We start from the raw sequence: 18117 nt of genomic DNA on the forward strand, positions 1-18117 counted from the left end.
GTTGTTATTTAAAAGTTTGTGTTATGTTAGTGTTTTTGGACGTTACCATTATAGTGTAGACCTTGTGGTTAAGCTGTGCTGTTCTCAACAAGCTGTTAACTGTGCTAATGCCAGCTAGTGACGAGAAATGCTTTACTTGATCATTGTTTGCATGTTACAATTAGCAAGTTATCAAGTGTTGTTGACTAATAGTTTTTATAGAAATAAACAAAACTAATTTATGTGATGCAGTTCCCATAGAATAAATATGGCCAACAGTTCTATCCCTCTCTATCCTACTTAATCTAATTGGAATTACATGATTTTTTTTTGTAGTTTTGATTAAATGATTTCAAGCTAATGCAACAAGATTACAACAAATTTGTGTAATTGAGCTGACACTATTAAATTAAGCTGTGCCCAACCATAGTAAATAAGTTAAATCAACCTTAATAAATTAAACGTGCAGTATGCAACTTTTGGCCACTAGGGGTCACTCATTCAAAATAATAACAACTGACGTACTTTGGTGACGTCGGGAAAGTGCGTGGGCTCATGGGAGTTGTTGTCATTATTGCCAGTCAACCAGCGAATCTGGCATCTCCAGCAGAAAACATGTTCACTGACAAGGTAATTGATTGTTATATTACATCTCTATTATTGTTAAGTTTAGTTACGGCTTTTCACTTTATGTAATGTCAATCTAATGAAATAGCAGCGAGCTACCGTTACTTAACAAACTTATCAGTAACGTTAGATAATGTGCGAGACAGAATGTTGTGCGGGCGGTCGCTATGTCAACATACCTATAAGTTGGTAGGCTATGTTGACATATTAACCGCGCATCATAATTTGAGTTACTCAAATTATAGATATATTGACATGGCATCCGCGATTGTCGAACATTCTGTATATCAACTGTTCAATAAGGAAATACATTTCAATTTAGTTTATCATTACCAACATAAAACAGTAAATGAGAGAACCAGGACCAGCAATACGTTGTTCATTGGAACACGCGCTGTGTCGCTCCCCTCGTTCATCAATCATTCTAATAAACATTTATTTTGGAACTCAGAGATATATGAATAAGTAGATCATTATTAAATCGATATTATATGTAGCTAGCATTAACATATGATAAAAGTGACGGTCACCTTATATTAATTGACCAAGATAGTGGCATATTACCTTATGAAGCTAACGTTACTTTCTCCAGCTACATATAAAACCAATAATAGCTAGTCCATCTGCGTTTTACACATGACATCATCGTGTCACCAAATATACGGATAGAAATACTTTTGAATCAGTTTTTAAAAAAATAGCTCTTTCAGTCTCCAAAAACAGAGAATCCGCCTGTTTGAAAAGCCGATACAAAATGTATAACATTACGTATTCAGCTAAACGCGTCTCAATGTGGTCAAGATCGCTATGCAATATGCAAACATACAGCATGTTATGATTATATGATTATTATGTTAGCTGAATGGTTACTTAAATGACCTGTTTATTAAAACGCAATCGAGATCAGCATCTCTCTGCAGTCCGAGCTTGTCACGAAGATTTCGCCATCTTTCAAAGGCTTCTCCAAGGTTTACACGTCTCTTGCTTCTTCTACTGTCCCAAAATCTTCTGGGGTCATTTTTTTCACCCTTACGTTTGCGCTTTGTTGAGCTGGCAAAACGTACAGGCAAAGAGTAGTCATGATCCATTATCATACAGACTTTTTTATACGGGGGTTCCCCTTATACTGTCTGTCAGTGCTCCTCTTTGAGTTTGGCGGTTCCGCCCATAGATATCTATGGTTCCGCCGAGTTCCGCAGGAAGCAAGACGCAAACGTGGATATGACGTGAAAGACTGGCGACATAACGGAAATAAAGACACGGTCCGTGTCTTCGAATTAAAATATTAATTTCTCTGGATTTAGAAGTTAATTGGAACTGTCGGGATAATGTAAACACACAACTTTAAAAAATATATAACATAGATATAGTGATCTTTTATATTTTTAATGCTGAAACATTACATATTGTGCCTTTAAGTTGACCCAACGTAAGTACATTAATATAGAATCGCATAATGCTGAAATAAAGCAAGTTAATCATGTGGAAATACTTTCCATGATTTTTTTTATGTTCATCCAAAGAGTAATTTTTTTGAGTGTATGGACATATTCTGATAAACAGAAGACAATGAAAAATGGGCAAATCTATGCTTTTATAGCCTAGAAATCTAGATGCACCCTAGTGGCAGCGACTCTAATTTGCAGCCAGGGTAGTCTAGCAACTCTGCGTTGGATTGTGAGCTGGAAAAAACAAACTGTCATGCCAATAACATCGGAGTCGTTGGGTGGGCTTAACATAATGACGGCAGAGTTGTAACGGTTCCGTGCTACTTGTAAACTAAGAAGCAGGCGAACAGTGGTCTTTCGAATTGGCTTTGGCCGTGACTCTGGAAGACTTGTTGTTAAGATTTTCTTTAAGAAAAGAACAAAGAACGGTACTGAAGTAGTTCTTAAGAAAGTAAGATGTTTTGCCGTTTGGATACGGCAAAAGTTAAATCTATTAACTAGCTCCATTTCACATTCTTCGTTGCTCTGGTTGGCTGACCACGGGTTTCGTGCCACTTAAATTATCTTCCTTTTATTATTTTTCACCATATTGCTCTGCTCACACATAATGATGTTTTATTAAGGCCAAGATAAGCATTTTCAGATAATCTATAAGCATGAGAGGATGCATGTATATATAGCTGACTTATCTCTGTTCTACAACAGATTTCCAGCATTCCTCCTTCACCCCAACTTTTCACTCTCGATTATTCCTATCTTAGCCAGGGATGGTTTGGGGTACTCTGGGTTTGGGCCGAATTCCGAGCTCAGGGCACCTTTTTCGGACAGCATGCCAAAAATGCATATTCTCTATATATGAATCTGTATCTCCATAGGAATCAATGTCCTCTATTAAAACAATTTCTGCTGCAGGACATTCGTGGAAAATATTTATGTTAGGTGTATAGGGTCTATAGAGCACTTTGGCAATAATTAAAATCAAGCGTTGCGTCAGTTCTGGCAGGTCACGTTAGTCAAGCTCATATCAGCTGACTGCCAGCTTATCACGTCTACCTATAGGAATACAATGTCTATCACAGCATACATAAGCTCCTTCAGTACTATTAGCAGTACTATTGTGTTTCTTCAGAGCTCATTTACCGTTCTCCATCTCCAGCTCCTCCTCTCGTCCAGTCAGGATTTGATATTCTGATACCCTTTTAATCAGGATTCCCCAAATTATTTCTTACATTTAATATATCTGATAACTGCAATACATTATGTTGGTTCTGTTCTGTTTACCCTAAGAGGGTTGTTGCTGCTCTCCCTGCTCTTATCCATGCTAGGCTGCATGGATGCACAGGGAGTTCTTGCCCAGAACAGAACAATACCGCCAATCCAAACTGTATGCTAATAGTCAATCAGTCATCTTTGACAATATCAATCAATCAATCAACTTTATTTATATAGCGCTTTTACAATCACAGCTTCACAGTGTCAAACAGGATAATATTGCAACAAAATTAGATTTGGCTGTACAGTCGTACTGGAGAAAACAGTGATGTTATCAGCTTATTTTAATTTATCATATAGCAATGTTGGCATATCAGTATTATAGTTTATAGAATTAAATAAAACCTAATTCATAAATTTTATTTGTATAATTAGTTGAATAACTTTAATCATAATTTTAGTGTCCCCAACTGAGCAAGCCAAGCCAAAGGCGACAGTGGAAAGGAACCAAAACTCCATTAGGGCATGATGGAGAAAAATAAACCTTGAGAGAAACCAGACTCAGTCGGGGTGCCAGTTCTCCTTTGGCCTATTAACACACCGTGTAAGATTATTATTCTGGCAACCAGGTCAGAAATCATATTAGATCGGAATATTCAAAATTTCAGGGTATCACTGAAGAGACAGGTTTTATTTAGGATGGAGCGTCGATTACACAAGAGTATGAATACATGAAAGATCGGAATTATTGCGCCGAAGACGGGTTTTTTGAGCATGACGTGCCAGTGAGGCAAATTCGGAGGAGACACCAATTGACACGGCTCAGCAGACACTCCAGGATGCGTTGGACATGTCCAGGCAGGTCCACCATTCGATCCGGACAGGGCCCAGATCCGGGATAAACCTCGGGATAAACAGAGAGACTAACATTAGTGTGGATGTCACTCTTTTTATGATGTAACGAGTACATCAGGTGTTATGGGAAGTGTTCCCGGTTCCGGCTGACCTAGTTAATGCAGCCTAACAATCAGTCAATTGATTTGAATAATGAAAGTTAAAATGTTCTATGTGTATGCCATAGTAAAGAGATGTGTTTTTAGTCTAGATTTAAACTGACAGAATGTGTCTGCCTCCTGAACAATGTTAGGAAGACTGTTCCAGAGTTTAGGTGCTAAGTAGGAAAAGAATTAACCGCCTGCAGTTGATTTAGATATTCTAGGTATTATCAACTGGCCAGAGTTTTGAGACCGCAATAGACGTGATGGAGAATAATGTGTTAAGAGCTCGCTTAAAGGGTTACTTCAGCGATTAGCATAGGGCTTTGTATCAGTAGAAACCCTGGAGTATATTCAAATGATCGTGCTCCCCCCTCTAATATCCCCCTGAGACGAGAGATTTATGCATTTTATTTCTGGAAAAATTCCTCTCGTGACGCAAATTGACGATATTTGCGTCACGAGAGGAATGTTTGCCTAGAGGCTTAAGACTACAGCCAGCAGAGGGAGCCATTTCCGCATGTTTTCACCTCGCGCATGAGGGATGGAGATCACACTTACAGCACAGCTCAGCTGCAGGCATTGATTTAAACGGATGCTAAGCAATGTAAGTGTTTAAACTTCTCAAATTAATTTCTATGAAAGTTAAGCTTCCAAAGGCATGAACTGAAAATGCGTTGTGAATGTATGCCGCGAATGTGGTCGCGATTACCTCATCAGCTCATTTATGACGTTAAATGTAATCTGACTCCTAATCTGAGTCAGTGCTGTGAGACTCACGCGGCAACTCGATCGTTATATTGAACACACACGTTCAGTATTTAATTGTACTTTCTGAACTCAGTCTCTGTAATCCAGTAGTGGAGGTTTTGGGAATGGCCTCACAGGGCAGCGAAGAATTCTGGGAATTGTAGTCTTTCATCCCCATGAGACAAAAATACATTTTCTGTCTTTTCTCAGTCTAGAAAGCACCAAATTCAAAAAATAATTTCACATTTCTACAACATTAATGACCCAGTTTTAATACAGATTCATCTCCCCAGCGCTGAAGTACTGGGGAGCTAAACCATTTAGTGCTTTGTAAGTAATAAGCAAGATTTTAAAATCTATACGATGTTTAATAGGGAGCCAGTGCAGTGTTGACAGAACTGGACTAATATGATCATACTTCCTGGTTCTAGTAAGAACTCGAGCTGCTGCATTTTGGACTAGCTGGAGTTTGTTTATTAAGCGAGCAGGGCAACCACCCAGTATAGCATTACAATAATCTAGCCTTGAGCTCATGAACGCATGTACTAACTGTTCAGCATTTTGCATTGAAAGCATGTGCTGTAATTTAGATATATTTTTAAGATGGTAGAATGCGGTTTTACAGATGCTAGAAACGTGGCTTTCAAAAGAAAGATTGCTATCAAAGAGCACACCCAGGTTCCTCACTGACGACGAGGGCTTGACAGAGCAGTCATCAAGTGTTAGACAGTATTCTAGGTTACTACTTGTGGAGCTTTTCTGTCCAATAATTAAAAATTCAGTTTTATCTGAATTAATAATAGTGGTCCTGACAGATCCTGGCCATAGTGGAGTTTGGAGTCTGACTGTTTGAGGTTGTGGACAGGTGTCTGTTATACTGATAAGGAGTTCAAACAGATCCCATTAATACAGATACCGAGTGGAGGACAGAGGACTCTCTTAAAGAAGAAGTTACAGGTCTGTGAGAGCCAGAAATCTTGCACAATTGGTGGCTGACTATATATATATATATATATATATATATATATATATATATATATATATATATATATATATATATATATATATATATATATATATATATATATATATATATATATGACTATATACTTCCTCTTTAAGAGGCTCCTCTGTCCTCCACTCGTTATCTGTATTAATGGCACCTGTATATATATTATATATATTTATACACAGTATGGCAAAAAAGTCAGCCACCAATTGTGCAAGTTCTCCCACTTAAAAGGATGAGAGAGGCCTGTAATTTGGTACACTGCAACTATGAGAGAAAGAATGAGGAAAAAAAATCCAGACAATCACATTGTCTGATTTTTAAAGAATTTATTAGCAAATTATGTATATAATAATATTTATATACATAAAAATAAGTTTGGTTACCAACAAAAAAGCAAGATTTCTGGCGGGTTGATCCAAAATGAGCGGGTGCCTGCGGTCACCCGCGGGTACCTGCAGTTACGAGTCATCCAAAAATATTTTTAATATATAAAACAAATATTTCATATTCAGGGTCATGGTCGGTCAGGTCATTTGAAATAAAAATGATGCAGGACAAAATGCCTGATTTCCCAACATGTTGAACTGAGCAATACCATTGTACCATTTTAATAGGCTATACTTTTAAATGCATATAGCTCAGTAATTTACCACACAATCTCGTGGAATGTATTCGCCAAAATGAGTTTTGGCATCCATATGCTGCGCAGTTATTCGCATGCATATGATATGAACTTAATGCCATGTATATGACACGCTCTTGGGTAGGATGGGGGTGGTGGGGTGGGTGGTTCATGCGTATAATACGCCAGTGCGTATCATACATGCGAAAAACCGAAAGCATAAAACTTTTGGTGTATACATTCTAGGGCGGGATTTTTGTTGGGAAAGTCGGGGGAGAGACTTCGTTTGTACTGGATAAACACATGCAGCATCTCAATTGTTAAGAAAACGAAGCTAGCTAGCTAGCTGTTAGCTGAAACCGTCGGTCGGATGCAGCTTGTTCATACATTGTCCCACGCATCACTGATACACATTCCCTTTGCAATATATTTTAATTTCTGCATTGATTAGTCTTAAAAATCATCTGACCTTTAACTGTGTGTTACAACTCTTTCAAAAGTTCCTTGATTAAGGAAATGGGATTTGGAAGAGTGGGTTGCAAAGGTGCTTTGCACACAAGGGGCCAGATTTACCAAACAGGGCAAATTAGTGTGAGTGTGCAATTCCAAAAAAAATGCAGATGGGAGTGGAACATTCTGCGTGTGATCTACTGACAATGCGCAAATTAATGAACACAGATTATCCGCAGCCGGATCATTTCCATAATGACCAACACAATCTACCAGTTAGCATCTTGTTTAAGACATGCATTTTGGAGCGTTAAATAATGGCAAAAACATCAGTAAATTTTGACATTTTGCAATAATTGAAGGAACAATGAATTTCAAATGTGTATCAACAGATTTAACAGGAGAATGTCAGACTTCTAGTTTTATAGAGGATGATGCAAGACAGTGAACCAAAAAATACATATAATATCAACTAAAGAATGGCTGAAAAAGAGTCACATTGTCTGCTAAGGTGCATGCATGTAGATTGAGTGTAACACATAGTGTTGAGTGAAACTTGGGTGATACTTCAAACTTTCAAATATTCCGATCTAAAATGATTTCTGGCCTGATTCAAAATACACATTTTGGTTAAATTCAATAATAGATAAACTAGATTACTTTTTTAATTTTTTTAAAATCATATTCGTCTTTGTGTAAAATGCAGCTATGTAATAAATGCACCCACTTCACTGGCAAACCAAAAATAAATTGCAATGTTTTGCATTTGCACATATTTGACTCAAAATGTTGTCACTGTTCCATGGCACCACAATGCTTTGTTATGGTTGAAACTCGGGTCATGAATACTTATAGAAAGATAACACTTTACAATAAGGTTGCATTTGTTAACATTACATTAGTAAACATAAACTAACAATGAAAAATACTTCAAAATAATATATTTACATTAGTTCAAGTTAATTGCAACATTTGCTAATGCATAATTAAAACCAAGAGTTACTCTATTAATATTATTGAATAGACCTGAGCTATAACATAAACTAACAATTAACAGCTGCATTTGTTTGAAATAACTTTAACAATGGAACAATTGCTCACTGGTAGTTAATGTTACATAAATTCATTAGCTAAAGTTAACTATTTGGTTACCAATATAATACTTTAATAGTGATCAAGTGTTTGTAATTTGGCTTTTTGGATCTTTCAGGTGCCTACAGTACTAGTCAGGGAATTGAAATGATTCGGCAGGACGTCGCTCGCTACATTGAACGGCGAGATGGAGGAATCGCATGTGATCCTGACAACATTTACCTCTCAACAGGAGCCAGTGATGCAATTGTGGTAAGCAGATACTAAAAACAGACAACAAGAAAAGTGAAGACGAAACAAAGCTAAATGTAACATTTATTAAAAAAAATGTTAGTTTTTTTTTGTAAACAATGGGCATGGAAAAGCATTTATGCCATTTTCCCCGCACGCATCATTATTTATATAAAGTGTTCTGCAGTATTGAGGTCCAAAGGTGCTTTACCACTCCAGCCTATATTTTTCAAATAATTCTGAGGACCTTAACCTTAGATCGTCCCTCAATAGCATTTACGTTTAAGTCCCTTGGGGTCAGATAGACCCTATACTTTTACAGAGCAATTGCATAAGGAATTATAAAAAATGTATATGGCAAACTATATATCTTTTTTTTTTACTTCTCATCTATTCATTTATGCTGTGTTTTTGTGGATATTTTGTAGTTGTTTACCTATTTACTGCACAATTCCTTAACTATGCCATAAATTGGCTCATAGAAAATTATTTTTTTATGAAAAAAATCACTTAAATGATGAGCAAAATGGCTGTCTGTTCTATGGACCTACGTGCATTTGTAGTTTCCTGCCTGCCGTCACATACGTCATGATGCAGCACCAATCAGGATCGGTGACTGATTTCATTTATGCTTCAGATGCGCTGCGCTAAGGGACTATCCCCAAAGTGTCAACTGACGCAGTTCGAGTTTCCTCGAAAGGGATCTTTCATGTTTAAAAAATATATACTTTTATGTTGAAATCTTTCATTTTATTTTATTTTGGTTTGTCATTGCATTAGATAATGCAATATCAGAATTTTAAATATTTGTGTTTGTCTGTGTCAGACTATGCTTAAGTTGCTAGTGTCTGGGGAAGGAATGTCTCGTACAGGAGTGATGATATCCATCCCTCAGTACCCACTGTACTCTGCTGCACTGGCTGAGCTAGGTGCTGTGCAAATCAGTTACTATTTGGATGAAGACAACTGCTGGAGTTTGGACATCAATGAGTTGCGGCGCGCCCTGCATGAAGCAAAGAAGCACTGCAGCCCTCGAGCACTGTGCATTATCAATCCTGGCAACCCTACAGGTGTGGCAACAAATCAGCTTTTATTATGGTGGCCAGTTTGGGAATATGTTAAATATAAGTTATTTGATATTTATCAAATTTTTATAGAACTGCTGCCTTGTGCCTATAAAGCCCAATTAAAGCTGTGCTGTATATACAGTATGTAATCCAATGGCAATCTTGCTCATTAAATGTTGTATGGAAAAGCATAACTTTGTTACAGTATGTTGTAATATAATAGTGTGGCTTCTTGATATTCCACAACAACAAACAGTAGTGGCCAAAATTGATGTCCGATCTAGGAAAATTGACATCATCAGTCTTTATTCAAATATGATTAAAAATGTGTTTTTTTGCATAATAAAAAAAAAATAACCTGTTGCCATGGCTTGCCTTTTTTGCCAAATAATTTTGTCAGATGCATACCAAATTAAGTGTTTTGTTTTTCCCTCATATTTAAAATGTTTTCAAAAATATAATTTAATATAATTTGCTTAATCAAACTTCTGGGTCATTAAAAACAAATATTCCATCCGGACATCACTTTGGCCAGTACTGTATGTCTGTATCACTGTGGGTGCTTCTCATTCCCTTCAAATTGTGCATCCTCATTTCCTCACTCGCTGCTTGCCTTTTCTTGACAGGTCAAGTGCAAAGTCGGCAGTGCATTGAAGACGTGATCCGATTTGCTGCGACAGAGAAACTTTTTCTCATGTCTGATGAGGTGATTTGTATGATAGGCATATATATATATATATATATATATATATATATATATATATATATATATATATATACGTGTGTGTGTGTGTGTGTGTGTGTGTGTGTGTGTGTGTGTGTGTGTGTGTGTGTGTGTGTGTGTGTGTGTGTGTGTGTGTGTGTTTTAAATATACAAAACAAACAATAATTAATGCTTTCAATATGCCCTGCTTTATCCAGGTCTATCAGGACAATGTTTATGCGGATGGGTGTAAGTTTCACTCCTTTAAGAAGGTGCTGTTTGAAATGGGTCCAGAATACTCTGAGAAAGTGGAACTAGCTTCGTTTCACTCAACATCAAAGTGCTACATGGGAGAGTAAGTGTCCAAAACAAGACAAGTGCATATGATCTTCAGGTTATTTGGAAGAAGTATTTTGTTGATATTATAGAATTTAATGAATCTGACTCATCATCATAACATTTTGTTTTTTTAAAAAAAATCTTTCATTCACAAATTAAGATCTTTTGAAACCTGAGAGATTTCTGTCTTTCCATTGAAACCAAAAGTTTACACTTCAAAAGACTGAAGAGACATAATCACTCTATATGTTAAACTGATGAATTTAGACTTTTATTCACATTTAAACCTTGATCAACACACGTACAAAAAGTTCATCAAATATGGTAAATGTAAACACACTTATTTGATGCTCCAGAAAGTGAGGTTAATTATTGTGTCACACAAGCACATAAAACATAATCACAAAATATTACATACATCAATATATATAAAACACTTTTGCAGTTTATTTAAAGAAGAAATTCTGTGTTGTTCCTCCATAAGTTGAAATGTACATAATTATGAGATAATGTGGAAAGAGTATACACAAATATTGTGGTTTGACCAAATAGTAATGCCCTAAACTAGATCAACTAAAGAGTTAAGCACTAAACCTGTCTTTCTTGCTTCTTGAAGGTGTGGTTTTCGTGGTGGTTATATGGAGGTGGTAAATCTAGACCCTGAGGTGAAAGTTCAACTCACTAAGCTGGTGTCTGTGCGGCTGTGTCCTCCGGTGCCTGGCCAGGCTCTTCTAGATGTGGTGGTCAATCCACCTCAACCAGATGAACCCTCATATGACACATTTATCCAGGTAAGGTCCCTTTGATTGTTTCCTCTGTACCAGTTAAGAAACTTTTTTAGTCAAGAAGATGGTAATCAAACCTTTTCTTCATTGTCTTCAGGAACGCACAGAAACTTTGGCCACACTGGCAGAGAAAGCCAACATGACACAAGAGATCTTGAATCAAGTCCCAGGAATAAAATGTAACCCAGTGCAGGGTGCAATGTACACTTTCCCACGTATCCACCTCCCACCAAAAGCCATCCTGGAGGCCAAGGTAGAATCAGCCTGTGCTCACCTAAATCTAATAACTGTTCTTTTTTGTATGGGCACAACCAAGGTGTTGTTACATTTACTACTGTTCTACAAATGTTCAGGGGCAAAATCCAATTATTTCAAAAGATTTCCCAAGGCAGATTTTGATTTGAGTCTGTTTGGTAATGTGAATTTACCATGTTGATTAACAAATAGCTGTCTGGTTTGAAAGTTATTGTGTGAGCTGCACACACAATCTCTTTCATCAACATGACATTCATGGGGCATATTCCACGTTAAGTTACCATAACTCACTTTAAGTTAACATGGCTCATTAACTCAACAATATCCCTAAAGACCAATTCACAATGCACCGAATCTGACAGAATCTGATTAGAATCTGTCAGAGATTGTTAGAATGTCTAAGATGTGAGTCTGCTTTGGTCTGCATCTATCGGTGCAGTGTCAATAGGCCCTAACAATCAACTGAAATCAAAAGGGAAATAAATGATTGTCAAATACATAGTGATGTAATCGGTACAAAGCACTAGGAAAATATGACAAAATAAATACTGGAATGTCCCCTGTGACAATATATGATATTCATTGTTTCAAGCCTCCTATAAACTTCTTTAAAAACTTTTTTTTATAAAGTATGACCATTTTTCACATGAGGTACATACAATTTAGTTTTACTTGTCCACAAGAAGGGAAAAAAATGTTTTAATGACCCTACAAGTTTGATCAAACTATGAAAAAATTAGGAACATTTTTATATTTGTAAATATTTTAAATATGAGGGAAAAACCAAACACTTCAATTATTTGACTAAAAAAGACAAACTACAGCTACAGATTTTATTTTACTATACAAGAAAAAGCACAAACAAATAGTTTATCATAAAAAGAATACATTGCAACATAACAACAGTAAAAACAACATTAAGGTGAATGCCACATTAATAACATCAGTTATAAATATTTTGTTGGTTCTCTTTTGTTGGTTTTGCACCAGTATGACAAATATTCTACTTGAGTAGAATGCCAGTATAATGTTTAGAATCAGGTTCTAAAAGTGAGCACTTACAGTATATTGAGTATTTGAGACGATGGTTTGCATTAAGACCTACACATGACAAGTTATAGAAAGACATGCCAATTAGTTCAAGTAAATTATAATATTTTTTTGTTAAACAAATCTTTTAATTATTTATGTATTTATTAATTAATTGGTGTCAATTAAAATGTTAACTGAAATCCACCAATCCCCTTGAATTTTAGGAGAAGGGGCAATCTCCAGATATGTTCTACTGTATGAAGCTTCTGGAAGAAACAGGCATCTGTTTGGTTCCCGGCAGCGGCTTTGGACAGCGAGAAGGCACATACCATTTCAGGTTACTCTTCCTTTATACAATCCATATGAATAAAAACAGCCATTGATATGTTTGTCTTTGGTTATAATTAACAGTGAATTAACATCTGAAATGAAAGGCCATACAAAGTTACAATGTCCAGCAACTCTATATAAGCATAATATATAGAGAAGGCAAGCGGAGCACATGTCCAACACAAACAAAGACAAAGCCATGTACTCAAGCACAACACAAACATTGCCACATGAAACTGACTTCAGTGGTTCTTTAAGGTTATTTAAAAAATGCTAGGGTGCTTCTCAGTACTTTTGACAACATATGCTTACATTGCATAAATGCCTTCTACTGGTGGAACCTTTGCTACAGACTGAACTGGAACGTCCTAAGCCCTTGATCACTTGGAATCCATTATGAAGTTGATTTATCATAATTTATTTTCCTTTACAAAAATTGTTTAATGCAGCATTCTAAATGTATATAGGTTTGGTTGGGTTGTTTTAAATGTTTTTAAAAATAATTCAAATAAAGAGTTGTTTCTGGTGGGATAAATTAAACGTGAAATGCAGTGACGTCACAATCATGTTGCATTGTGGTATATCTGTCACATGCCTGTCCTGTCTTGTGTAGCACATGGGTGTTTGGTTATTTTGAGCATGTGCTCTTGTCTCTGTCTGATCCCTACCCCTTGTTATCTGATTAGTGTTTGATTTCTCCCACCTGTTCCCTCTTGATTTATTCCCTTTATAAGCTCCTTGTGTTTGTTAGTCTTTGTCGGATCGCTGTTTTGTCATGTCCATATCTCTCGTTTCCTCTTGGTATGTCTTGAGTTATATTTATGTTTATTTGGTTTTGCCCCACCGTGGGTTTTGTGTTGTGTTTATGTTTCTTTTGTTGTAATAAATACACTCCTTTTGCATTTGAGTCCTCGCACTAGTTTTCCTTTGTAGTGAACGTCACATAACGATCCGACCAACTAAGAGGACTCAGCTAGAGGAGTTTTTGTTTGTGTTTTTATTTATTATCTATAGAGTGGAGCCGGAGGTTACAGGTGATGCGACAGGTAAACTCGCAATACATCCGTCAGCAGGGGACGGGTGTAAGAGAGTTTGCCTGCCAGTTCCTCATTAAGGTGCATCACCTGTTCCTCAAGGAGACAGAGAAGGCAGAAGTTTTTAACCTCTGCCTCGACATGCCCCTCTGTCTGGAGGTGATGGAGAAAATGGGGAGTCTGGGGTTCTGGAAATTCGTTGACTGCATGGACCCCAGTCCGTCCATGGTCCCAGTTTCGGTGGTGCGTGTTCTGGTGGACCCGACTCCAGTGGACCCAGTTCCGGTGGTTCTGGGGGAAAAAAAGTGGAGAAGGAGAAGGAAGACTCTCCTCATCTCTGCTTCGGTGGTCCCTGTTCTGGTAAACTCTGTTCCAGTTGTCCCTGTGTTCCAGTGGACTCTGTTCCGGGGGACCCAGTTCCAGTGGTCTGTATCCTGGTGGACTCCATTCTAATGGATTATGTTCTGGTGGTCCGTGTTCCAGTGGACTCAGTTCCAATAGATGATGTTCCGGTGGACCAAGTTTCGGTGGTCCGTATTACAGTGGACTCAGTTCCAATGCACTCTGTTCCTGTGGTCCCTGCTCCGGTCATCACGAGTCCACACACAGCCTGGAGGGCTGGGATGGGATTCTTTGTGGTGGCAGTCCTGCATGACTCAGCAGGCAGTTCTGGTGGTCCCAGTTCCAGTGGATCATGTCCCGGTGGTCCGGTGGATTGTGTACCGATGGTCCCTGTGCTGGTTGTCCCACTACCAGTGGATTGTGTGCCGGTGGATCGTGTTCCGGTAGACTCCCTTCTGGTGGTCCCAGTTCCGGTGGATTGTGTTCCAGTGGTCCCTGTTCCGGTGGATTGTGTACTGGTGGATCATGTACCGATGGTTCCTGTGCCGGTGGTCCCAGTTCCGGTGGATCGTGTTCCAGGGGATCATGTGCCGGTGGTCCCGATCAGATTCTTATCATGTTCTGTTTGATCGTGTTCCGGTGTTCCCAGTTCCCAGTTCCGGTGGATCGGGTACTGGTGGTCTTGGTTTGCACTTGAGTCTTTGCACTAGTTTTCCTTTGTAGTGACCGTCACAATATCAAGCTGCCTGAAGTTTACATATGAAGTAGACTCGCTCCCTCGGTCAAAATGGAGGGAGCTAGGTTCTGTCCATATAAACTTCCCTTGTCCACTTCACGAAGTGGAACGCACTTCAACATGGCTGTGGGGATTCCCCTGAGGGGAAGTGCTTGGGGAAGTTTGCAAGTGTGTGTCTAAAATTGGAGTGGAATGCAGCACTGGAATGAATGGTCAGGGAAGTTTACTTTGTTTATAAAATGGATAAATTCACAGGTTTGATCCTTAATGGATTCATCACCTTGGAAGAGGAGGATAAGTTGGATGGCATCTATATCAATCTTTGAGGTTGGTTCTTCTGCAAGGAGATAGTAGTGTGGATATAAGTGCAGCTTTATTGAAATAAGGAAATCATCAAGGAAGAATGCAATCCAAAGAAAACTGCATATCAAAACACTCTAAGACAAGAACAGATGAGACGGGATATATAAGAGAACAAGGAGCTAAAGAAGAAACAGGTGGAGACAATAAACAAACATAGAAACCAAATGACAACAGGAAAAAACACAGGAAGTAAGGATAACTGCAAATACAACTTAACCAAATAACTTAATGTAAAATCTTAACATAAGGACCAGTGACCCAAAAGGTAACCCTATTGCTTTCGAAGTAAGATTTTATTGGTACTTTTTGGTACTTTCACGGCAAGATTTCATTTACATGCACAAATGAAGGTTAATTTTTCTGAGGTAAGAGACTTTTGTTACAAAAATGAGGGCAGTCTCTTTGACCACAACAGGACAAATAGGAACAGTGAGCTGCTCAGGGACAGCCTCCATGACTGTAACAGGGAGCTCTGGAACCAACACACTTGGGAGCTCTGTCACCACTGGGATTAGGGTGATCATCCAGGGACCCCTAGACTTGGAACTACCAGAGATGGGTCCTCCATGACCACTGAACTTGGGACCACTGGACTCAGGTCCTTCAGGATCCTTGGATTTAGGACCACCAGAGTTAGGATCTCAGGGACCACCAGGCTTGGGAGCTCTGGGACCACCACCTTGCTGAGACAGAGGAAGTTTTCTTCCTCTTTCTCTGCTAATTTATATATATCCTACAAACTGCATCAAAAAGATACGTAGTATCAGCAATTCCATCTCTGAGGCAAAGACATGCTCATTATAGGGATATTTCACCCAAAAAGGAAATTACCTAATTATTTATTCACAATTTTGTACATTTTTTGAATGAAAGCTCAAAAGGATAAACAATAAAGATTTATTTTCACAGCCTTCTTTGTTCATATTTACCAAGGGTGCCAATATTAGTGGAGGACACTGTACACAATAGCTAACACTATAAATTACTCAACTTTCTTGGCACACTTTCAATCCCTTTGTTGATTAACTAACTGTAACTATTTTTTTTCTTTTGCAATATTCTCCTACAGAATGACCATCCTTCCTCCAAAAGAGAAACTGAAGATAGTTTTGGCCAAGATTAAGGAGTTTCACCAGCATTTTACAGACCAATACTTTTAACCCTGGACATCTCATTTTCTGACAGACTTAACTAAATCCTCGATTTCACACAAAGCTACAGGACTTTTGAGATGTGTAAATACCTGCAATGCGAATTAAATCCTATCTCACAGCATGGAAAATGTGAGGTGAACACACGCAATTTTGAGTGGACCGTATAGTTCCCACCCCGGCTCTTCCATAAATGGCAGTGTCAAAGGCTTTTGGGGACAAACAACTTACTTACATTTGTGGTGAACAGATAAAATATTAAATCTATTTTTCTAATAACATTTGTACACATAATTATTAATTATTGTTAAGATTGGTTCTATTGTTTAATGAAGGTTTGTTTGTTTACTGTAAACTGTAGTTCATTCTTGCATTTCTTCATTGTTAACATTGTAACAAATGTAACATTGTGAACTTGAAAAGGTCTGTTAGCGTCATTTGTTTACAAAATACGATTGTGCAGTTGGTTAATATATATAAGTAAAGATGTTAAAATGAAATTAAATGAGGATTTAACTAAAAGTTTTCAAATAATATTTTTTTAGCTTCTGAACAGTGGTCACACCAAGCATTGCCAATGCCAGCAGTTTTGCAGGGGGAATAATTAATTGCAAAGTACTTTTTTTATGTTTAACCGTCTGTCATCACCATTGGTGTATTTGACTAAAGGCTGGCCTGTACTAAAACATTTTTTAAAATATCAGATTTTCAAAATGTGAGTGACTACAAACATGACAATAAAAAATAAAAATAAAAATATATTTTTTAAATTTCAAGGAGATTCCCTTTCAGGTGCAACATTTAAGGGAGAATTTAAAAATACCAGTCAATTTACTGGTATTTGCAATATACTATACCGCCCCAAAAAAGCATGTCTTAAACCTGACGCTAACTTAGATTGTGTTACAGAATTATTTTCCATTTTTATGGGATTGCGCTTTTAATGCTAATTTGCCGTTTTGTGCATTTGTCATCCGGGTTATGCCCGATTCCCCACACAACAGAATTTCTGATCATAAAGTTTCCAACAAGCAAGAAAATTGCTGACCACCCACTGAATTCAGTTTATTAATTTTTATAAACTGCATGGTGCAAAATGCATGTAAATTAAAAGTTAGACGGTCAGCAATCTTGCTAGTTTGTAATTATTCTTTACTCTCTACGCACGTGAAGCGAAAAAATTTTTTACCTATTGGAGCACAACAATGTTTTTTTGTTTACATTATCCTAAATTTTCAACATCTTGGATATTTACAATTTGAGATTGCTGCAGCCCAGGGCCCGTATTCATAAAGATTCTAAGAGTCCTCTCTGAAAACTCCTAACTTAGCTTACATTTTTTTACAAAAGAGTCTTAGCTTAAGAGCTATTCGGGACCAATCTGAGAGCAACTCTGAGCAAGGAAAATACAAAAACTTTTATCTTAAGGAAGAGGCAGGGCTGACCCCGTTGCCACGTGTGACACAATCTTTTGAAGACTGTGATTGGTTGGTTGCCCAAAAAGAGGAAAAAAGGAGCGCTTTTAAGTATAGGGACTTTTCTAAACCTTCACTTTGAAATTA

At 37.6% G+C, this 18117-nt stretch overlaps 1 protein-coding gene across 3 annotated transcripts in view; it reads left to right on the forward strand.

Annotated features, from left to right (window-relative positions):
- The window catches only part of si:ch211-217a12.1 (alanine aminotransferase 2-like), a 43966-nt gene extending 26421 nt beyond the window's left edge, over nt 1–17545 (forward strand). For all 3 annotated transcript variants that reach the window (XM_067429839.1, XM_067429840.1, XM_067429841.1), the window contains exons 5-12: nt 8306–8439; nt 9245–9488; nt 10112–10191; nt 10407–10543; nt 11144–11318; nt 11410–11565; nt 12824–12936; nt 16474–17545. In XM_067429839.1, coding sequence (XP_067285940.1) covers nt 8306–8439; nt 9245–9488; nt 10112–10191; nt 10407–10543; nt 11144–11318; nt 11410–11565; nt 12824–12936; nt 16474–16564 — 1130 coding nt within the window. In that variant the 3' untranslated portion in view covers nt 16565–17545. The remainder of the gene's footprint in view (nt 1–8305; nt 8440–9244; nt 9489–10111; nt 10192–10406; nt 10544–11143; nt 11319–11409; nt 11566–12823; nt 12937–16473) is intronic.
- Nucleotides 17546–18117: the final 572 nt, after the last annotated feature.

This window comes from Pseudorasbora parva, chromosome 21 (assembly GCF_024679245.1).
Source record: "Pseudorasbora parva isolate DD20220531a chromosome 21, ASM2467924v1, whole genome shotgun sequence".
Lineage (NCBI taxonomy): Eukaryota > Metazoa > Chordata > Actinopteri > Cypriniformes > Gobionidae > Pseudorasbora > Pseudorasbora parva.